Here is a 22,265-nt window from a genome sequence, read left to right on the forward strand (position 1 = left end):
GAGGTCAGGCTGAAAAATAGCCATGTGGCCAGGGCTATTGTGAGAGATGTGAAAGACCCTTGTACAGAAAACTTGGAGTGAGAGAGTTGTGCAGAACAGGGGCTGGACCATGGGGCAAATGTGTCCCTGTAACCAGTTTATGGCTGCAGAAACAACTATACTCTGGTCTATCCATGGGTATTTACTAAGACAAAGTGGAACAGCTCTTTGAAGGTGGATTCATTTATTGCCTCATGTTCAGCAAAGCTGTAGTAAAGCAGACTACAAACCTAGATCGCTCTTGGATCTCCAGTACAGTCCTGAAATGGTGCCTCCTGCATTCTGGGGGCACATCCAGGGCTTGCCTAGCTGTCTCTTGCTGCTTCTTTTCATTACCTGTATCCTCATGCAGAATGAAAGAAGGTTTTGTGAAAGTACTTGGAATTCATATCTTCTAGATCCTTGTAACCAAATAACCAAAGCTTTTAGGAAATTTGATATTTTAGTCACATAATTCTTCAAACTGTTGTTGATCTCCATTCAATACAATTCAAAACCAAAACTGTTTATGGAAAGGATTGGGTTAATACTCGAAGAAATCAATACATTAATGTGCACCTAGCATTAATGTCTAGATCTGGGCAGCACATGGTATTCTGATAGGAAACCTAAGGGTGGAAGAACAAAATTGCTTAGTACTTTCAAAGCACAGCTCAGATTTGATTTTATTTTTTAAGTTGTATCCAGGAAGAAATTTTCCCTCCTTTTCCCATGTGTCAGCATTGATCTGCCACTGCTGTCCAACAGACATTTTTGTAATCTCCTCTCTCTTTCCTTCCAGGTTTACTGCACTGAATTCATTGCCAAATGGAGGAAGCTGAGGCTGGATGTGATTCTTTGTCCTGCACTGGGACCAGCCTTTAACCATGGCTATGCTGGGAAGCTCTTTGGTAATGTCCATTGAGGTATCTCTGGATTCCTCCCTGGTGGTGTTTGTGGACAGAGCTGCCGCAAGATACTTTGATCTGTTGGACATTCCCCAAGCTATGTACAGTGCTCAGTCTTCCCTTTGTGGAAGAAAGAAACAGGAGGTCTCCTCTGGGTGGGTCTTCTTATACCCCCACCTCATGTGAGCTGCAGGTGTTTGGATTATTATTGGGGCAGCAATTAGTAGCACATTTGTCCCAGCTGTTCATCACTAGATTTCCTCTGCATTGTCTGTCCTGTAGAAAACCCAAGAGCTACTCTTGCAGCAGAGAATAGCAGTGAAGATAGCTGTCAGAGGGTGGTGGACTTTGGTAAAGGGCCAGACTCTTCTTAATGCAGCTGTCTCATATTTCCTAAGACTTTGCAAACAGCAGAAAGGGTCACTGCATGTGACTTGCAGAAATAGGCATTTCAGCAAACTTCCAGCAAACAGTTAGGGTTCTCCATCTCTCTAGCAATGACCTTTTGGGATCCAAAATCCCCAAGATAGTGTTACATAACTGGACATCAGGAATATACTGAAAACATAGCTGGGATTTTTCCTGAGGAAATGGGAGACAAAGATGTAGACTCCATATCAGATCAGCTACTTGTGTTTGTCTCTCACAGAGCAGATCTGATCTCCACATGACTACAGGTGGAGGCATGGGTCTCTCCCTGGTCTCAGCAGACATGTGGCCCTCAAACATCTCCATCAAAAGTCTTTTTAAGGCAGCATGTTTTCAGGGTCTCTTCAGGTCCATTAACTCCAGTCTCCAATTCCTGCAACCCAAATTATCATCTGAAAGTCATTTCTGGCCCAGCACACTAAATTTTGCCTTTTTGCATACTCTGTGTGTGGTCTTTTCCAGCTGCAACCTCCTACACCAATTTGTACAATGTGTTAAACTTCCCTGCTGGGGTGGTGCCAGTCAGCACAGTCACCAGAGCTGACGAAGAAGAACTGAAGCATTACCGAGGGCACTATGGAGACCCTTGGGATAAGAGGCTGAAAGAGGTCAGAAGGAAAAGAGCTTAACTCTTAGCAGAAGTTTCTGATGGCACTGTCACACATCTGGGACATTTGTCCCAAGGTTTGTCCACATCTCTTGAGGAGAGTGGGATCCTATTGAGTAATGCGTATTGCATACACTGTGTTACTACCCTGCACATGATGCAGCAAGGCTGGTGTACATCCACAGCTGTCCCCTTGCGTGTCTTCCTCTGCCTTCTCTTCCTATAATGTCTCGTGCCCCCCACGTGCTCTGGTGCTCTGACTCAGCACTGTCCTGAACTTTTGCAGGCTGTGGAAGGAGCTGTGGGGCTGCCAGTGGCTGTCCAGTGTGTGGCTCTGCCATGGCAGGAGGAGCTGTGCCTTCGCTTCATGAAGGAGGTGGAGACACTTGCCCAGAGCATGAAGAGAAATGTGTGATTTCTGGGAACCAGCCTTCACTGTGATGACTTTTCATTCCCTGCCCTTCAGTCCAGCCACCTTCTACCTGATACAAAGCAAAGTAGATAGCAACCTGCAGACCCTGAACTGCTGTTTCAATAAACTGGGAATAAATGCTATTTTAAAATAGTGAAAATCTCATCTCTGTCCAGATTGTCCTTCTTTGTTAAACTCAGTTAAAAGAAGAAAAAAAAAGAAAAAGAAAAAAATAAAGAAAAAAAAATAAAGGAGTGAGAGTTGATGCTCCTTTGATCAAAGAAGCCCAATAACAAGGGTGTAATGATATCTGTTGCATGAAGTGAGACTGAAGAGCTGTTTACCGCAATATTTTATTTCTAGCAGTGGGCAGGAGCAGATGTTTGTGTGAGAGTATAACCCAGTTAGTGCAGGAATCCCTCTCTGGCTGTGCCAGTCACTGGCTAAGTGAGCTTTTGGCAAAGACTTGCAGTCAGCCCACTGGTTTTAATAGCTGCCAACCGAACTTGTTGCCTCTATGAACTTGTTTGTCCCTTTCCTGAACTCTTTTGCTCTCTTGATCTCCACACAATACAGCAACTGTGCAGTGAGTAGTGGCAAGCTTAATATCCTTTGTTTAACCATAAACTGTGAGAAATGGTAACTGGTCTGTCTTCACTATCATTCCTCATCATTTCTTTCAGTTAAGCAATGGGAAAAAATGAGGTTTATTGCCTATAAACACTTTGGGGGAAGACTGAGTTTAAGAATTTCTGTGGCTATGCTTAGGCCATTCACACTGTTTTGTGCTTGCAGCAACACTGGCAAGTGTGTGCTGTTTCACAACCCATCCTTCACTTAGACTGGAGGAAGAAGCTGGAGGAGAAGCTGAGGGTGATGAAGCAGGCCAGAATGCTTTGGATGAGCAAGTGTGTGCTGGAACAAGGCATGAACATTACCGATGATCATTATCCATGATTCCTTCTCCAAGCCTGCATGTCTGCCTGGAGGCAGCATTTTCTGAACAGGAGGCAATGCCGCCCTTGTTATTTGTCTGCCTCCCTGGGGTTGTGCAGGGATGCTGTCCTCATCCAGCTGCCCCCCACGGCCACAGGCAAGTCTGAGTCACACTGTGATCGAGTCACACAGCCTGATTCACCATCCTCTGATCCGCACAGAGCCCTGCGCCAAGGACCATGGCACAGCCCTGCTCCAAGGAGATGCCCTGCCTCTGCAGGACTGCTGGTGGGGAGTCTGCCAAATGACAATGGCTATCTCAGGCCAGAAGCAAAGGATTTTTAGCTGTCCTCTCACAGGGTAGATGGGAACTCACTATTAAACAGGTAACCTGCCCAGGTAGTGTTCCTGGCTAGGTCTGAGCATGCACAGACCTTGTTTTGCAAGGAAAGGGCAGTGCTTTGCTCCTGTATCCTTCCATATATTTGCAAGGCTGAATCAAGTGAGAGAGCCCTGTTTCTAGAAGGAATTTCCCCTTGAGGTTGGCATTCCAGCTGCTCCTTGTGGATGGCTCTAGAAGGGATTTGCTGCTCCCCCCACTCTCCCTTCTCATGCTACCAGCCAGTCACTAGATCTCAGGATCTCACAGCACTAGCTCCCAGGACGCAGCACCCAAAGGGAAGCTCTCACTGTGATCCAGCAGATACAGAAGCAGTGTGCATGGATGCTCTCAGCCCTGGTCTCAGCTCAACAAAAGCTCTCCTGGCACTGAAGTGAATGAGGTGGAGCCATGTCCAGAAGCAGATGGACAAGGCGTGTGGGAAACAAGACACAGGTTTGTACTAGATTTAGAGGTTTTTTTCAGGAATTTAAAGAGCAGGTAAGTGTCTCAGCTGGGCAGAGAGCAAAGCACCTTCCTGAGTTCTCAAGACAGGTTGTCTATGATGTCAGTTGGGATTGGTGCATAAATGGGGGAAAGTGGAGAGGGTGTTGCTGAGAGCAATCTAGTGAGCTCAGGCACAGGAGAGAAAGGCCTTTAGTAGGGCATAACTTTAGGTTTGCAGGAGAGTTCTTCCTCCAGACCTCCTCCAGGCTGAAGAGAGGATGTCAGCTCCTTCCCATACCCACCAGCACATGCTGCTGTGTTTCCAACCCTTCTGCAGCGCATTCATCTGAGCTGTTGGCTCAGTCTGCACAGCCCTTGCAGACCTGCACTGTGTGTTTGCAGAGTGCTTGTCCAGCTGCCTGGCATTGACCAAAGTCCAGGCTTTGGTCTGTCTCAGAGAATTATATAGCAATGTTGCTTGGGCCAAAAGGGCTTTGTTTTTACTAGCTTCATCTCTAGCACAATATCCTGGCTATGGTCTTTGCTTTGATCATTTTTCCTCCTCCCTCTTGGTTTTAATAAGAATTTAAATCTGCCCTCCTCAAGGCACATTTCGTTCTGTGGCCAGATAGATAACCAAGCAAAGTTGAGAGATAGTCATGAAACAATCCAGCTTTTTTATTTGGTTTTAGTTTAATTTGCAGGAGTTTTTCTTTAATTTGCAGGTCACATTGTTGTATAGTCACAACATCAGGAGCAAATAAAACTCTCTAGAAGTACTAATACCAGCAGAACATGAGTTGTTAGAATGAGTCACTTGTCCCCTTACAGTATCCAAAGCACACAGGCAGTCACAGAAGACATTAGGGACACAAACATTCTCAGAATCCCAGACATTCACTTCAAACAAGTTCAAGGAAGGTGGTAATTGAAGTAGCTAAAAGTAATTGTTTAAAATGTAGGTAAAATGAAACACCTGGACATAGCAAGGCTCACCTTTTAAACACACCAAAAAAAAAAGCAAGAATTAGGGTTGGTACATACTCTGAAACAGCTGTTTGCTGCACCAATCCTCATCTCTCCAACATGGTCTTAATTTGCTTTTGCTTTTTTTCCCCCTCATGTTACCATTCTCCTGCTTTACATTCAAATCCCTCAGCTTCCCCCATGCCCTGATCTGCCCATGGGAGAGCAGTGAAAATCTCAACTTCCTGCTGTAAGCTTAGTGCCCAGTCATGGAGCAGCTGGGAACATCCCAGTCCCTCACCATCAGGGTGCTGAAGTCTCTGCTGTCACTCAGTGAGGACAGACCTGTGGAAGACACTAAACATGATGGAAGAAGTAGGAATGCTCCTGAACTTCTGGTGAAGAACTAAGAGCTCTCTGCAGTATTTTTCCTGGTGTTTCTACCTTGCTGGAGAAGTAAGCAGGATCCATACGACCCACTTGACTATCAAGGAAAATAGCACAATACCCCCAAAAGTGGGAAAGATGTAGGGATGGTCAGGAGAGCAATCAGTCGCTGCTGAGAGGTGTGAGGATTGGTGTGGCAGGTTTTTGTCCCTATGCTATTGCTGTTTATTTGTGGAGAACCAACAGGGTCCTGGCTAAGCAATGCGGAAAAGATAGAGACAGACCCTCACTTCTCACCTGATATTTTTGGTTGTTGGAAATGGACAGATTAGGTAGTGGCAAGTTTCTTACCAGCTGTTACATTCTGTGAGTGCTGGTGGAGCTGGACTGGAATTGAGGAAAATCTTGTGCTTGCAATAGATATTCCAGGCTGAAATGAGTCAGAAACTGGAGAGTTCCCAGAAAACATTAATTCAGCCCTCTAAGCCAATTGCAACAAGTTCTTCAAAGGGGATCAGCCTGTTTCACTATGATTCCAGTATTTGTTGAAATGTCTTTAAAATTCTTTCAGAGTAGCATAGTTAACATGCCTTGTTTTGTCAATCATTTTGAAAAAGAGTATCAGAGTGCTTGGTTACAAATACAGGAATACAAGATACAACTGCCAGGATTTATTGTTAGTTATTTTAATCAAAAGGGAGACAGAGCTGACTTAAAAATATTTATTACCAATTTGGAATAAATTTCTGTCAAAACTTGGCCAGCTTGAGAGCTGGAGGTGTCGATGCAGTGTGATGACAGTAAGCCAGTGCAGTTTCGCTATTGCAAGCAAGGACAGTGCAGCTCTTGCTGGAGACAGGAGTGGACTGTCTGACTTGTTCTAACTGCTTTCTTCTGGGATGGTCCAAAGTGAAGGAGAGGTCATTGATGCCACAATTAAATCCCAGACCAGCTGCTACAGGCTGATTCTTCTTGTGATCATAGCCTTCATCTGAACTCCACTGGTGGGTTTGACCTTGAACCTGGATCAATTCAGGTGACAAAAACAATGTGGAGGAGTCAATATTGACCTGCAAGTCAGGTAGATCTGTCTGCTCTGCTATGGACTTGAGATTTGACTTGGGACATCCCTTTGCTTCCCTGCTTTGGGTTCCCTTGTATGCATGGCCTTGTGGTGGCAGGAGGAGCCATATCTCTGGTTCATGAAGGATGTGGAGGTGATAGGAAAAAAGAGTTTCCTCAGTGACATCCGGCCATCTGGAAATGCAGCTGTGCCTGCTGAAAAATCTGCCCTTTGAAATGCCAAGTCAGTCCAGACACAGCTGTGTCTGTCTCTGTTAAACATTTGCCAAGTGTCTAAAGGGCAGGATCAGAGCACAGGTCCCAGTGCACAGGCGTATGTGGGAAGCCAATACCCTGACACTTCCCAGCACTGGGAAAAAACCCTCCCACATCTGCTCAGCCCATCACAGAGGTTACAGTGCTATCACATACACAAAGAGCCCACCTCTGTCTCAGGAAGCCGTTGCATGAATTCCTGGAGGCTGGGGGAGGGTTGGATATTGCTTCATGCTGGCCCTGTTTCCATGCACCTTCCAGAGGCACCTGCTGCAGCCAGCAGCAGCAGCAGGAGCAGGAGCTGGATTAGCTGCAGACACATCCCCTGCCACAGATCTCATAAAACCAGCAGAGCCTTAGCTGAGGAGGCACCCTCCAAGGAAGGGTGCCACTGGAAGAGAATGCAGCAAAAGGCCAGATTAATTGGCTACTATGCAGATAATTGCTGTCATCTCCAGACTGTTTCTTCAAGGATACCAAAGCCAATATTGTAAAAAGTCCATAAATTTCCCTACTTAAGAACTAAGATAAGAACATTCCCTACTGACAAAAATTGTGACAGAAAACAACAGCGAACTCTTAAAACTCCTAAGAACAGATGTGACAATGAAAAATTGAGTACTAGAGGACTACCTAGCCCTGAAGGGAGACGTGCTCTTCAGCTTCCTTTCCATATCCAGTTCCACACTCTGCTAGAGCATTGCAAAGTTTTGTAGAGCACAATCCATAGCTGCCCAGACACTTTTCCCAGGGGGAGACCCATAGGGAGGACCCACCATCCAAAACCAACAAAGAAGATCGCAGACAGACCATGGCTGATGTTGGCTGTGTTGTTGTCTTCAGCTCAGTGTGTAACCACTAACCCTAACCCTAACCCTAACCCTAACCCTAACCCTACAAGCACCCTTGGTGCTTGTATGAGGCATCTGTGCCAGAAAGATGTCAGACACTAGCTATTCCAATGTCTGATGGAAATAGTTTGCTTCTGACCCACAAGCCTGTGGGATTTTCCACTCCTAAAGCAATACCAGTGTGCTTTGTCATGGAGTGGAGCAGCCTCTCCTTTTGGTGCATGCAGATATCATGGCAGTGCTAAGCACTATCCCACAGGCCTCCTGAAAGAGCCACCATAAGGGATTTAGTGAGCTGAGGGTACCCCACAGTTACACATCCTCTCAGCAATCCATTCCCCATCCCTCTGCAGGGAAGTCTTGTGATTTCAAGCTGTTTTTTCCTTTTCTTCCATTGTCGTCTCAATTTACACAGGAAATAGGACAGCAGCTATTTCCTTGCTTCTTTTGTTCAGTTGATCCCACAGTCCTTCCTCCCCGGTGGAGAACATCCCACAGTCCAGAAAGTCCCTCTAAACCAATACCCTGAAGTTCCCTAGCCAAACTTCACCTTTTCCATTTCCCAGTTAATCATTCTCCACTGCACATTCCACAGACAGCAGCTTTGCAGGGGTCAGCTTTGGACTGAACTCTTTGAACTATCTGCTGACCCAAGACAGTGGTGCTGGGAGGAGGGACGGGTCTGGGGAGGCAGGGAAGGTCTCCTACTCCTGCCTTGCTTTTCTTCCTTATTCCATCCCCAGAGACCAGAAGACCACAGTATGATCCAGCAACAGCTGATACAGTTCCTGCCAGAGAGGAAGATGGATCCTTCTGCTGCTCTCACCCTGCTTGGTAGCTCAGTGGCAGCTGTGGTGGTCTGGAAATGGCTGAGCAAAAAGACAATCCAGAAGAAAATGGAAGAGGCTCGGAGGACCCGGGATGAGAGTATGAAGAAAATGGCAAAGGCTGTCCAGCAGTTCAGAGAGCAGGTAACCCATCCTTCTTGGGGTTCTGAGTCCCCACTGGGGTGTCTGCTGATGCTATCCTTCAGTTCCTCCTTCCAGCTCATGCCCCCATAGCTTTTGTAATAAGGAGATGTGACAGCAGCCCTCAACATGAGGAAAGGCTGCCTTGGGAGAAAGTGACATCACTGCTCCACTCAAGCTGGATGAGATATGGTGGGAGTCTACAGCCAGGGAGATAAGAAATACTCTCTAGGAAGAGGTTTTGGGTGACACAGGTCATGAAGCACTGCACCTTCATTGATCCAAAATCCAGTTCTTTCATGATCTGGAAAGGTCTCTTGCCTCTATGGGTAGAAGCAAGAAAGCTTTAGCCTCTTGTTAACTCTAAAGATTATGCATCTGTCCATACCCCTATATCTTTATCCACAAAACCTGGCTTCTGGATGGCTCTTGAGGAGACTCCAACAGAGCTTTCACTAGCATTCCCAGCAATCAAGACTTTTAGGCCCACCAGACTGCCCAGAAGATGTCTGGTCTAACTTAACACTAATGATGCACAGGTCATTCCGTGTCCCCTAGGAGCAACCAGGACATGACATAGAGATGAATGAGGCAGGCACCCAACCAGCATGGATGTGGCCCTGAATTCCTACTGTAGCACTTGTTTCTATACACTCTTCCTTTCTGCTCCATTCACTTGTGAATATGTACTGGATAAACCATCTCATGTTCACACAGGTGAAATACTTGGAGATAAAGCATCCAGCTACAAGGGATACATACATACATACATAGATATATACATATATTATTTAAAACATTTTAAAAAGCTGGTGGCACTGAGAACTGCCAGTTTTCTTTATCTGAGTAGACCATATTTACCTATAAGCCCCTGCTGACTTCTTTGCAGTTTGCTGGATTTGAGCTATCAGATGTTTGTCCTCAGCCCAGACTGTCCCACACTGCTTGTATCCATTCTGAGCCATGAAGGGCTAACCTGAGACTTGTTTGCAAGGACTTTGGTACCTTCTGCCCTGGCCAGTGTTTGCTCAGCTGAGGTTACCTCTTGGTTAGCAGGCAAGTCTCACAGCACCAGGAGGAAGGCATTGCCATGTCCTCCGCTGCAGTGGATGGATAAAGCTCTTCCACACCTTGAGAGACAGCAGGGCTCCTCTGTTTGCATCCTGTTCATGACATCCAAACTTAGGATGAAGCACTTTGCAGCTCAAGGTCTGAACCCCATATGCAGGGTCCACCTTTTGAGCAAGCTCTGTCAGTAATGTTGGCAAAACTTAGAGACTTATCCCCTCTGAGCCAAAGAGTAACTGGAGCTGCTGCCCTGGATCCCCTTCATCTTCCCCTTGCAGGTCCCCAGTGTCCAGACAGATGCCATCCTGTCCCTGCCTCTGCTGGAACTCACTGGAAGACTCCAGGAAGGGTCTCTGTCCCCCAAGACTGTCCTCTACACCTACGTAGAGAAGGTGAGTCCACAGTGGGATAGTGGGATTACATTCTCCATGCCATGGTGTGTGGGCTGGTGTCTGAGAAGACTTGGTGGAGCTGATGATTATGTCAAGTCTTCAGTACAGCAGATATCAAGAGAAAGATATGCTCTGTCTCCTGGGTCAGATCTGTCACTGGACAGTCCTTTGAAATGGCATGAGCTGGGATGCTCTCGGGAGAGGGTTGCCATGCATGCCAAGCCACTAGCCCTTGTTTTGTAGATCAAGGTAGCTACTGAATGCAGCTGTGTAACAATCATGTTCTTAACTAACATCTATTCCTTCACTGTCCAAAAAAGGCCCTGGAAGTGACCCAGCAGACAAATTGCTTGCGACATTTTATCCCAGAGTGTGAGGAGCAGCTTCAGGAAATACAACAGCAGAAAGAGAAAGGTCTGCTCTATGGCATCCCCATCAGCATCAAGGATCACATCGGCCACAAGGTTCTTCCCTTTGTGCCTGTGAAGTGTGCCATTGTGAGCTGGACTGGGTGGTGAAGTGGTGGGACACAGAGAATGGGGAAGGGGCCCAATCCCTCTCTGCTTGCACCACAAGGAACCTGGCTGTGTCTGAGGCTGGGGCCCCACATCTCATTGCAGCTGCAGCCCTGGCAGTTAGCAGCCTTCCTGTGGTTTAACCCCCAGTGGGCACTCACTCCCTCCCTCCCCCTTTGGTGGAATCGGGCAGAGAGGAAAGAATAGAAAGGTAAAAGTGAGAAAACTTGTGGGTTGAGGTGAAGGCAGTTTAATATGTAAAGCTGTGCACAGAAGCAAAGCAAAACAAGTCATTCATTCACTACTTCCCATGTGCAGGCAGGTGTTCAGCCATCCCCAGGAGAGCAAGGCCCTATCATGCATAACAGTGACTGGGGAAGCCAAACACCATCACAGCCCCCCTTCCTTCTTCTTCCTCCAGCCTATACACTGAGCATGCCATATGGTGTGGAATGTCCCTCTGGTCAGTTGGGGCCAGCTGTCCTGGCTGTTCCCTCCCAACTTCTTGCGCATCCCCAACCTTCTCACTGGTGAGGCAGTATGAGAAGCAGAAAAGGCCTTGGCTCCGTGTAAGAACTGGTCAGAGATAACAATAATATTCCTGTGTTAACAGGACTGTTTCCAGCACAAAATCCCAAACACAGCCCCGTACTAGCTACTGTGAAGAAAATAAACTCTATCCCAGCCAAAACCAGCACAAACCTCCATCAGAAAAAAAAACCAACCAGGGGGGAATAGTTATACACCCAAACAATTTCTCCTCTGATATGTGACACAGTACAGGCTGCGCTAAGGTTGAGGCCTCTAAGCTCAAAGCAAGCCCCAAACACCAAGGCTAACTGTAAAAAGCTCACACTGTGTTTGCCTGGGATATATATTCCCTCCCTGAACAGCCACTGGTGGCTTCACTTGGACAGCAGAACTTTGGGTTTAATCCTGAGCTGGTCCACCAATGGAGTTGCGTTTGGGTCAGGGAAGAGAAGGAACACGGAAAAGAGCAGGGGCAGCTTCAGGAGAAACTTTAACCCTATGAGTGCTCAGAAGCCCTCTGCCAAGGATGGAAGGAGAGGGAGTCCTTGGCCCTTCATGCAAGAGAAGGCATTAGTATCAAACACAAAACCCCTGAAGGGGACACCAGATTATCTTTCCAAAAGAGCAAGGGAACTGTGCTGACCATGTTCCTTGTCACTTCTCCTCTCTGCAGGGGCATCTGTCAACCTGTGGGCTTGTGCAGTGCCTGGGCAATCTGATGAAGGAGGACAGTGTCCTGGTCAAGGTTCTGAAGAGACAAGGGGCCATCCCATTTGCAGTGACCAATGTGCCACAATCCCTCTTCAGGTGACATACATCATTAGAAATCTTTCCTCTGGTTGTGCTCCTGAAGGTAAAACCCAGCCCAGGACCAGCTCCTCCCTGCGTCCTGAGATGTTGCCTGGAGAGTCTCCCTTCCATCAGCTGGCAGCTATCTCAACTGAAAAAGCTTTCAGATAAGATTAAGAGGGTAAAAAACTACCAGGAGTTAAGAGAAATCAAGTGATCTTGTGCATGGGAGTAAGAGCAGAAGCTCATGGAATAGAACTGTGTCCCAAGGGATTGATGGGATGGAAGGCTGGGCTTGGCTATGCCACACAGGCTCACTGCAAGGGAGACCCAACAAACTCAAGGCATTCAGCTGTTCCTGACAGCCCACTTGCTGGTTTTCTTTTCCCCAGCTATGACTGTGGCAATCCCATCTTTGGCCAGACCTTGAACCCCTTCAACCACCAGAAGAGTCCTGGGGGCTCCTCAGGAGGGGAGGGAGCTCTGATCGCAGGGGGAGGCTCCATCCTGGGCATCGGCTCAGACATTGGTGGCAGCATCCGCCTGCCATCCAGCTTCTGTGGGCTGTGTGGGCTCAAACCCACAGCTGAAAGGCTCAGGTAGGTACTGGGGTCTGCCCTTCCCCCCTATGAATGGTCAAACTCAGCCAAAGGGGCAAGGTACTCAGGGAGTACTTGAAGGGAATAGAGAGGATGATTCTTAAAGGCTGCATTGCTTTGCTCAAAACCTCTCCCAGGAGACAGCATGGTTAGGTTTTGTGGGGAATGGCCATGCTTTCATTGTAAGTCTAGCCTGGAGTTAAAAGGGGTAGATAGATAGTTAGATAATGCCAAAACCTGAACAGTTTTTGTTAACCGAAACTAAGATTTATTGGGGTTTACATTTGGGTTTGGTTGTTGGGCTGTAGGTATTTTCATTTTGACCAAAATTTCCTGTTTTGCATGACTTGAATCAAATACTTTTAATAATTTACTTCTGGTTCAGGTCCTGGATTGAAGACCTCAGTATGCTATTGAAATGTATTGGGAACATCTCCCCATTACTGTAATGACAATATACTTTTTCTTTTTCCACAGCCTGGCTGGAGTGACTGGCCCTATCAATGGGATCCTGGCAGGTACATACACTTTTTATTGCTTTTCTCTATATCCTGTGAAGAGCCCTATATGCTCCTCTAGGCCTGAGGAAAACCCAAGAAAATCAAGATCTGTCTGGAGTCCATCTGAAACATCCCACCTCATTGTCTGCTCACCCCTTGCAGCCAATGTGGCTGTGGGCAGGGGTGGACCAGTGTTTGGCACATCTGTCTGCTTAATGTGGATATTTGCTATCATCCCACTCCAGTTCCTGGTGCTCTGGGGCCAATGGCAAGGGATGTGGACAGCCTGGCCCTCTGCATGAAGGCACTGCTCTGTGAGGAGATGTTCCAGCTGGACCCCACTGTGCCCCCCATCCCTTTCAATGAGGAGGTGAGTCCTTAATCAGCAAGCCCTGGTTCTTTCCAGGGTGCTGCACACCTTCTTTAAGGTTATTTTTACAGTACTGGTTTCCAGTAACGTTAGCCCTCTTTGAGGGCACAATTCATAATTACTAGGAAAATAATAGGCTAATCAATAGTTATGTTTTCTGCCTTCTCAGTTGGCATGTAGCTTAGCAGATTGAGAGAACCCAGAAAAGACTGGAGAGGAAAGCAACACCATGAGCAAACTGCTGGAGATTTTTAGGGGAAGATGAGACAGGATCAGGAAGTGCTGCAGCAAATTTCTTAACTGAGGGCATTTCCTTTCCCTCTGCAGCTGACCAATTTCAAGAGGTTTTTCCACCTCCATTCTTTCTAGCAGTAGTTGAATCTACTGGTCTAGAGTAGCTGTGCTTTATATGAAGGGAGGGATGAAGGAGAGGCTGGAGAAAAGGCAGGATTAGACATTTGGAAAAGGTAACCTATGGAAACTATAAGCAACTTAGCAGAAAATGAGTTACTCACTAGCATTTGGAACATTCATACCCTTCTGCCATGTGTTTTGGCATGGGGGCAGACCTACCCGCAGCAGAGTGGGTGTCATGAATGAGTGGTTTAGATCACTTTTTGAGTCACTGTCAAAGGCATTGCAAAAAGCAACTTTTTAATATAAATTTGCAAAAGAATAGCAAAGTTCAATGGCAGGGGTCACTCTGTTACTTATTACATAGATGAAGCATACAAATTAAAATCAGCTTACAGTCACTTTCAAATGATTTGCATGGAGACCTTCCCATTGAGTCATAAAGTTCAGAATGGGCCCCTTGCTTTCTAAAGTCCTGACAGAGTCTAGGTACAGCTGAGTCCAATCCCAGTCCCAGGCAGGCCAACAATTTATATATAAGGATTTAATAGGGAAATGCAAGGAGTAGGGGAGACTCTCCCATTGAGTCATGAGATTCAGAGACGACCCCTTTGCTTTCTAAACTCCTGATGGAGTCTGGGTGTGGCTGGATCCAATCTTAGTTCCAGACCTAGTCAATGGTTTATGTCTAAAGGATTTCACAGCAATTCCATTGGGAATGTGAATGCTAAACTGGTGTTTCTTTGCTCCAGGTGTATTCCAGCTCTACTCTTCTGCGAGTCGGGTACTACGACACAGACGGCTACTTCCCGCTGCCCCCCTGCATGCGGCGGGCGGTGAAGGAAACCAGGGGCGCTCTGCAGGCAGCTGGGCACCAGGTGAGCATGGCCACCCCACACTCTTCTCCCCAAAGCATCCACAGCTTCATTCCTCACTGAGGAAATTACCCTTCAGAAACCAGACATAGCTCCCAAGCCCAGCTGTGGGAAAACTGACCTACCGGAGGTATGAGATTAGATTACTACAGCCACATAACACCATGCAGACACAGACCTGCCTGGGGGAGCAGTGCATCTCATGGGGAAACAGCACTGGCAATCAGAAAACCTGTGCCCACAAGGGTGTAACGAACCTGTCTCTTCTCCCCTGGTGGCTGTGATCTACACCAGACAGCAGCATCTATAAAGTGGATCCTGAAGAGTTGACTTGGCATTTCCTAGGTCTGTCATTCCCCATCAGGGCTCTGAAAGGTGTTTTTCTCCTTCCTCCCCAATGCCCATGGAGATCACTGTCCATCCTGGACCACTGAGGGATAAGGGCCATGGGGCATGGGATGGGAAATACCTTTCCCTCCATCTATACCTACTTGTGGAAACACGCTAGTAGTGCTCGTCATAACAAAGGGTGTCCATGTCCGAGAGATGTCAATTCTGCTGGGACAGGTGGGAAACTGGTGCAGTCTCTGGCTCAGTGACTGCCTGGAGCAGAGTGGAGGGAAAAGCAGCTCTGGAGAACTGAAGATGACTGTCAGGGAGGAATAATCCCATGGGGAGATGCCTGGGCTGGAAAAGGGTTGAACTGGGCTTCTGTTGGCTTATGGAGCCCAGGGAGGTGCTGCTCTGCCTTTGAGGTATATTCACAGTTGGGCTTTGGAAACTATTCACATCCCCAGGCTGCCACATTATCTTGTGTTCTGGTGCAGCTGGTGCCCTTTTCTCCACCTCGGATCCCTTATGTCATGACTGAACTGTTTATGAAGACGTTTTTTGCTGATGGAGGCCGTACTTGGTTAGATGTGTTGTAAGTAGGAGCCCTCTGGCAGCAGTGCTGCAAACACCTCTGTCCTCTTGCCATGAGCATCACACAGGCAAAATAAGCCCAGTGCTCCCAACCCAAACAGGCAACACACAGGTCTCTGAGAAAGGGCAAACAGCTTCTCTGGCATGATCCCCTCCTCTTGTCATCTCTCAGCACAGGAGGTATCATAGATCCAAGCTTGAAACCACAGGTGAAATTCTTCAAGTTTCCAAATCTGGTGAAGAAGCTGTTGGCTCTGCTTCTTAAACCTCTGGTGAGTCCCTGTCCTCAGGATGGGACTAGTGGTTTCCCAGGGTGGCATAAGTTACTGCACCTCCATGTCATGTCCCTAAGCAACCTCTTACCTTTCCAGTTTCCCCGCCTGGCTGACTATCTGAGTGCCTTGAGTGGAATGAGGTAAAATGCCATCATCCCCAGGGATGTGGGTGAAAATGGGTGGTACCTTCTTCTGTAAGTGTCCATGGCTGGGGGGGGACTGGATTCACAACAGGTTCTGACCTGCTCTCTGCAGAGGTTGTCCTTCCATCCTGGCCATGGCTTCAGCCTTGAGGAACACAGCTCTCCAGTGGTGCACTGCCCCTAGTGTTATCCTGACAGGATTGAAGGACTTGGATGAAAAAATTAATACAAGAAACCTGTGGAAGAGATGAGTACTAAATCCAGACTCATCAGAGAAATATCTCCAACACTTCCAGACATTTGCTGCTTAATTGCTTGGCCAGATGCCAAAGGAAACTAGAAAGATTGTGAAAGACATATTGTTTTATGTAATTGCTAGAATCACCAGGGCTTATCAACCCAGAGGATTATTTAAGTAAATCCTCCTCCTCTTAGAGCTTCAAGATGTTGCTATGATTTCCACTTGCAGATCAGTGAAGGAGATGTGGAATCATCACCATCAAATACAGGTATGTTTTGACAACTTTCCTCTCTGGTATCATGCTACAAGATGAGGCTTTATGGCAAGCACCAGGTTGGAGAGTCATCAGTTTGGAAAAAGGCTGTACAGGGGAATAGGTGCTGTGGAGGAGACAGGATAGAGGGGAAGCACGAAAGCCAGAGAGGAATGGGGTAGATGGGCTTTTGGGTCAGCCCGCACAAGACTTTATTGGTTGTCTGCAGTGCTCATGCCCAACCACAATGAAGGCTGTCCTGGGAGTGGGTATGGCTAAAGAGGGACCTTTCCAATTCCTGGCCATGTGCTGTGGAGGCAGACACTTACCCATTCCCCTGCCTCTTCCCTCCAACACTGCTGCCTGCTATTGCCTCCTCAGCCATGCCAGAGCCTGATGCATACCTTGGAGAATCTGAGATGCTCCAGGCATGGACATGGCCTCCATGTCATCTCCCCTCTCCTCCCCAAGGCATACCGCTCCGAATTCATCACCCAGTGGAAGGAACTCCAATTGGATGTCATGCTGTGCCCTGTCCTGGGGCCTGCCTTCACCACAGGATACCCTGGGAAACTCGTCAGTAAGTGAGTCTGGGACCTACCTGAGGGCAGAAGACCACAGTGGTTGAGACTGGAGAGAAACATCCACCATCATGGGGTTTCACCACCCACCTAAGCATTTTATGGGAATTGGGAAGGAAAAGTAATTGCCATAAAACTATCTGAGCAGGTGGAGACAGACACACAGTTCTCAGGGGCTTCAGTGAACATGGAATGTGTAAGTTTGAAGTAAGACAGGAGGCTGTGACTGCCTGCATTCTCTCTTCTGCTTCTCTCAGCTGCCATCTCCTCCACGATGCTGTACAATGTCTTGAACTTCCCTGCTGGGGTTGTACCCGTCAGCACAGTGACAGAAGCTGATGAGGAAGAGCTAAAGCTTTACCAAGGATGCTGTGATGACCCCTGGGACCGGACACTGAAAAAGGTATGGAGAGTGGTGAGCAGAGACTGCTGATGGATGCTCAGGTAATAGTTTCACTGAGATCAGGAGCTCCTACATGTCTCCCATCAACATGGGCACAGTCCAAAAGAATTCACCCCTTCTTTACATACCCCTTGCTAATCCCCAAATCCCCCTTACATAAACCCCTTACTTTTCTCCCAAGCCTACAAAAATGTAAGTCACTGAGTTTTCAGGGAACTGTGGGAGCACCCCCAGGTTTTATTATGGGCTGAAGTCAGAAAGGAGCCATGCAGCAAGGCTTCTGTCAGCAAGTCCTTGCCACAGCCCACAGCATGGCACAGCACTACACTTTCCTCCTGCTCCATGATGCCTTCACCTAGGCCCAGGTTGTCAGTGGAGCATGGAACAGGAAGGGGGATGCTGAAGGAAAAGGAATCTGGCTATAAGACAGCCCAAAGCAGAGCTGGCTGGGGTGTGTGTGGGGGAAGGTGTCTCAAACATGCTGCCCAAGATTTGGCAACCATTTCTATCATGAGAAAAACAAGAGCCTCCTCTCTGCCCGAGCACACTAACAGTGATTGAATGGCAGGGCTCAACCTCCAACCTCCCCAGTCTCCAGGATGAGCCACATGCCTAAAACAAGTTTCCAAAACCTGCTGGAGATCCAAGGCCCCTGGGTAACCACTCAGTGCTTGTGTACCCACTGCAGGCTGTGTCAGGAGCTGTGGGACTGCCTGTGGCCGTGCAGTGCGTGGCCTTGCCATGGCAGGAGGAACTGTGCCTCCGATTCATGAAGGAGGTAGAGACCCTGAGCCGTGGGAAAAGGGCAGCATAGCCTCCACAGTCCCATGAGGCCAAAGGAACAGCAGTGCAGAGACTACAGCAAGAAGAGAAGGAGGTAGGAAGTGCCATTTCCTGACCCCCCTCCTTGCCAATGATCATGGATCCTGTATGGAACCAAGGTGTCAAGTAGATGGCAGGACTGTCTTATAAGCTGGGTTCAAATGATGATAAATGTAGGAACTGCACTTCCCTGCAAGGATGGACATGGACGAGGTTCATCCCTTTCCCTCTATGCTTCCTCTGCAGAAGCAGGGCAATGCTGAGAGAAAGGGATTACAAAAGCTCAATAATACCTTCCTGCTGGCACCAGAGTAACTTCATATGGATGAAACTCTGGGTTGCCCTGTGAGGAGTACAGCCACGTCTACCCTCCCCAACACTATATTTTGCTCACAAAAATAAAAATTTGGCTATTAAGCAACTCTTATCATAAACTCCAGTAATCCTTCACTGATGGCTATGATTCTATAAATACAGTTACTACTCGAAATCACACAAGCATCTGCCCACTGGACATTAAATGGCATGTTGCATGGGAGCATTCATTTTCCCACAGCTTTCCTGTCCATGAGGTACAGCAGCAGCCACTGGCCTTTCCACAGCACCAGATCTCCAGCATCCCAAACACATTTCCAACCTCACAGGAGGGGCATTCTTAGGAACGTCTGCCTGCTCTTTCTGAAGGCAGGAGATAAGCAGAGACAGATGCAACCCATTTATGCAGACGGGGAGATCCAGGACAGAAAGACTGAGATCCCCAGATGGTGTTTGTTAACCCAAACTGGCCCATGTAGGATCAAAGCACTCAGACAGGAGAGAGAGAGAGCAGCATCCACACAGGACCATTTATCTTGTCCCACACAAATGGATAAATTGCTCCCTCTGATAAGACCAATGTCTTTTCCCTAAATTAAACACCTCAGTCTCAAACAGGATTCAAGAGACTCCACAACAGGTCTTTCTCATTTATTCTCTATGTCTGCAGTGAAAAAGCAGACTTCCTTCAGGACATTTTAAAAAGAAAAATAAATATAAAGCCATTCTACTTCCCCTGGAAATTTGGGGTATTTCCCAATAGGAAACAGACATAGTCTGTTGCTCCTTCCTACATCCGACGTAATTTGCAGAAATACATAGGTCCAAAGTTGGCTGTGAGGTGAGGCAGAACAAGCTCCCCCAGACGGCAATCCGAGAAGAAGGAAAACGTGTCCTGGAAGAGTGTCCGAAAGTGGCTCAAGTCCTCAACATGGATATTGATGTTAAACTGCGTTTCTGCAATTTCTACTGCTCTCTCAACCACACACTCATTCTGCAGTGGGGAGAGGGAGCACGTGGAGTACACCACCACTCCTCCTGGCTTGGCAGCAAGGATCCCAGCCCTGCAAGCAAGATAAACACACACACAGTTGCAGGAAGAAGATGACTGTGTGCAACCCAGGCACTCACACCCACTGAACTCGGGAAGCCAACAGTTAACTTACAGGCAGTGACACACAAATTGTGAACTCCGCAGACACATCTCCTTGAACTTCACAGGCTCAGCAGCCTGTGTCACTGCAACCTGAGCACTGTTTCAGCCCAGGGCAATGTGAGCCAGTTAGATGATTAGATTGATAAAGAATTTAAGATGGGAGAGAGGTTCTACTGGAAAGAAGCTGGAAGGTGTAATCCTGCAGCCACATCCAAGGGAATGGGGTAAGAAAACATACAGGGGAAGAGACTCTTGCAGTTCAAGTGCTGCCATGGGACTCTCTCGTCGGTTTACTTATTGCTACAGCACACAGTGAGCCTGTCCAGCCTTCCCAGCAAAAAGGGGTTATGAAGCACCTCATGTTCTCCCATGTGCTGGGAGAGGTGGGCACTCAGAAATCCTCCAGGGATGACTGCCGTGACCCAGCAGATCATCGCCCAAAAGGACAATGCTATACCCATCCTGTTCTTTAAACCCTTCTCCCTACCTCCTATGGCTACTGCTGGGGACAGGACAGACGTGTGATTTGACCAAGAACATCTGCACCTCCTTACACTTAATATGATTCGATGCATTACAAATATTGCCCTTCCAGAAAACTACACACGGCTTCCACATTTCCCAGCTGGAGACAGACCAATGCAAAAAGAGGTTTCGGTGCTGGCCACAGAGAGCTGCTACTGTGACACGAACAGCCACAGAACACGGCGTTGAGCTCACTCACATCAGCAGCTGCAGCTGCAGCATGGGCAGCATCTGACGCTCCTTGGTTCGCCTCTTGTGGAAGATGTTGTTGTCCTCTTCCATGACAGAGTGTCTGTCCGTCGTGCAGGGCACATCCACCAGCACCTGCAGTAGTGAGGTCCCACGTCAGTCCCATGCCCAGGTCAAGCTCAGCAAGTCTCCTTGCACAGCCTTTCCCATGCCCATCTCCTCCACCCTGGCTACACACCAAGCAGCTCTTGGTGCCTTGCCTTCCTGATGCTCCCTGAGGGCAGGTGTGCACCACACTGAACTGTAATTGGCTGCTTTGGCACTTTGGGAATGTGCAAACAGACATAGAAATGATGGATAACATCCTGCACTCACACATGTCCTCATTTAATGTTCCTACTCTGTGTGTCTCTCTGGCAAACCTTAGTGCAGCACACACCAGCCAGCGCTCCTGCAGTGACGCCTTCTAGAGTATCAAATCTAGCCCCTGCAGCTGAACATGGCTAAGAAAACAGAATTATCTAATCTTCACATTTAACCCCTTCTAGGTGATGGACAGTCACAGGATTTTTACAGGGTATTACACAGGCAAGTAAGAGTACAACTCTGGATGCTCATATGCACCAGATCCTGTAGGAAGGGATAGCAGGAGGAAATATTACTCCCTACGTGGCTTAGTCTTCTCTCTTTCTCTGCATTTAAGATTCTGCAAAACTATACAATTATACTGTAGGATAAGTTACTGTCTTCCTCTGAGAGAGGAGGGAAGCCAACTAAATGGGTTAATCGTCACCAGTTCCCAATAACCCACCTTATGGAAAGTGCGACCTTCCACCTGCTCCCAGTCCCTTCCATCGTAGGATGTGACACTCACAGTTTCCCTGACTTCTTTGGGAACATAGCTTTGGAGAACCTGGTACAGCCTCTTTGTCCGGGAAACAGAGGCATCATTGGCTGCCAGATGTCCTGGGAGGACAGAAGAGGCACACTGGGAATGTCACTTTTGCAAAAACATACCTGATTCCCAACTTTTATACCCAGAAATGATTAACAGACAGACATTAATAGGCACAGAACACTCTTCCAGCTCTGTTTTATGCATGAGAACATGGGAACATCCACCTCCACTTACCACAACACCCAGTCTGCAGCAGAGCCAGAGTCTTGCCACCTGGAGCCGCACAGAGATCAAGGACTACATCATCTGGCTGCACGTTGAGTGCCAGGACAGGCAGGAGAGACGCTGCATCCATGAGATAATAGTCAAGGAGCCCTAGAGTGTCCGGCCTGGAAACCACCAGTTTGCATACAAAAGCAAACGTGGGAAGGGAAAAGAAAAGAGCAATTGGAAGTGAGGATGTGGGCACACAGAAGCAGCCCCAAGGCTGGCAATGGCAGCAGACGGTCTGTCCAGGGATGTCTCACCGTGCAGGGCGAAAGCGTGTGATGTCACCCCTGGGGAAGGTGTAACACTTGATTTTGGAGCTGATGAAGGCACGTGGTGACGTCTCTGCCTGTGTCATCATCTCTGCCTGCATCACCGTCCTACCCATGCCAGACACCTCCTGGGATCTGCTCTCCCCTCTTGCTGCTTCCCCCACAGCTGCACCCCACTGCAATTGCTGGGCTTCGGAAACAAAATCAGTGGCATTCAGCAGCTCCAGCTCCTGGATGACATGGTCGGCAACAGAGAAGCTGTTGAGGAGGGCACCATACTTCTGCTCGCAGAGCAGGCCGGCGCGGACAGAGGGCCACAGGTCCCCCAGCTGCAGGCTGTAGCTCGCGTCGAAGTGGTGCAG

At 47.9% G+C, this 22,265-nt stretch overlaps 3 protein-coding genes across 3 annotated transcripts in view; 2 read left to right on the forward strand and 1 right to left on the reverse strand.

Moving 5' to 3' along the window:
* The window catches only part of LOC103803264 (vitamin D3 hydroxylase-associated protein), a 10,990-nt gene extending 8,520 nt beyond the window's left edge, over window positions 1–2,470 (forward strand). The window contains exons 13-15 of the mRNA XM_009075809.1: window positions 821–929; window positions 1,818–1,963; window positions 2,249–2,470. Of these exons, the coding sequence (XP_009074057.1) occupies window positions 821–929; window positions 1,818–1,963; window positions 2,249–2,377 (384 nt within the window). The 3' untranslated portion in view covers window positions 2,378–2,470. The remainder of the gene's footprint in view (window positions 1–820; window positions 930–1,817; window positions 1,964–2,248) is intronic.
* A 5,969-nt stretch (window positions 2,471–8,439) lies between these two features.
* Window positions 8,440–18,273, forward strand: LOC103803266 (vitamin D3 hydroxylase-associated protein-like). Its single transcript, XM_009075810.1, has 15 exons — window positions 8,440–8,649; window positions 9,993–10,106; window positions 10,427–10,570; window positions 11,826–11,959; window positions 12,334–12,540; window positions 13,018–13,058; window positions 13,286–13,410; window positions 14,517–14,642; window positions 15,467–15,564; window positions 15,736–15,835; window positions 15,935–15,978; window positions 16,451–16,490; window positions 16,947–17,055; window positions 17,314–17,459; window positions 18,148–18,273. The coding sequence occupies exons 1-15, from the start codon at window positions 8,440–8,442 to the stop codon at window positions 18,271–18,273; spliced, it is 1,764 nt and encodes a 587-aa protein (XP_009074058.1).
* A 960-nt stretch (window positions 18,274–19,233) lies between these two features.
* NSUN4 (NOP2/Sun domain family, member 4) lies at window positions 19,234–22,262 on the reverse strand (the record flags this gene model as incomplete). The annotated part of the gene is made up of 5 exons (XM_009075812.1): window positions 19,234–19,660; window positions 20,477–20,601; window positions 21,278–21,432; window positions 21,599–21,753; window positions 21,892–22,262. Coding segments are annotated over 5 exons (1,080 nt in total), but the record flags the coding sequence as incomplete, so codon positions are not given.
* Window positions 22,263–22,265: the final 3 nt, after the last annotated feature.

This window comes from Acanthisitta chloris, unplaced genomic scaffold, assembly GCF_000695815.1.
Source record: "Acanthisitta chloris isolate BGI_N310 unplaced genomic scaffold, ASM69581v1 scaffold18755, whole genome shotgun sequence".
NCBI lineage: Eukaryota > Metazoa > Chordata > Aves > Passeriformes > Acanthisittidae > Acanthisitta > Acanthisitta chloris.

Excerpts from the sequence above, each read along its gene's own strand:
- LOC103803266 (XM_009075810.1), top strand. The coding sequence starts at position 8,440 with ATGATCCAGCAACAGCTGATACAGTTCCTGCCAGAGAGGAAGATGGAT. Across the intron at positions 13,411-14,516 it reads CCATCCCTTTCAATGAGGAG|GTGTATTCCAGCTCTACTCT; the intron begins GTGAGTCCTTAA and ends TCTTTGCTCCAG. Across the intron at positions 17,460-18,147 it reads GGGACCGGACACTGAAAAAG|GCTGTGTCAGGAGCTGTGGG; the intron begins GTATGGAGAGTG and ends TACCCACTGCAG.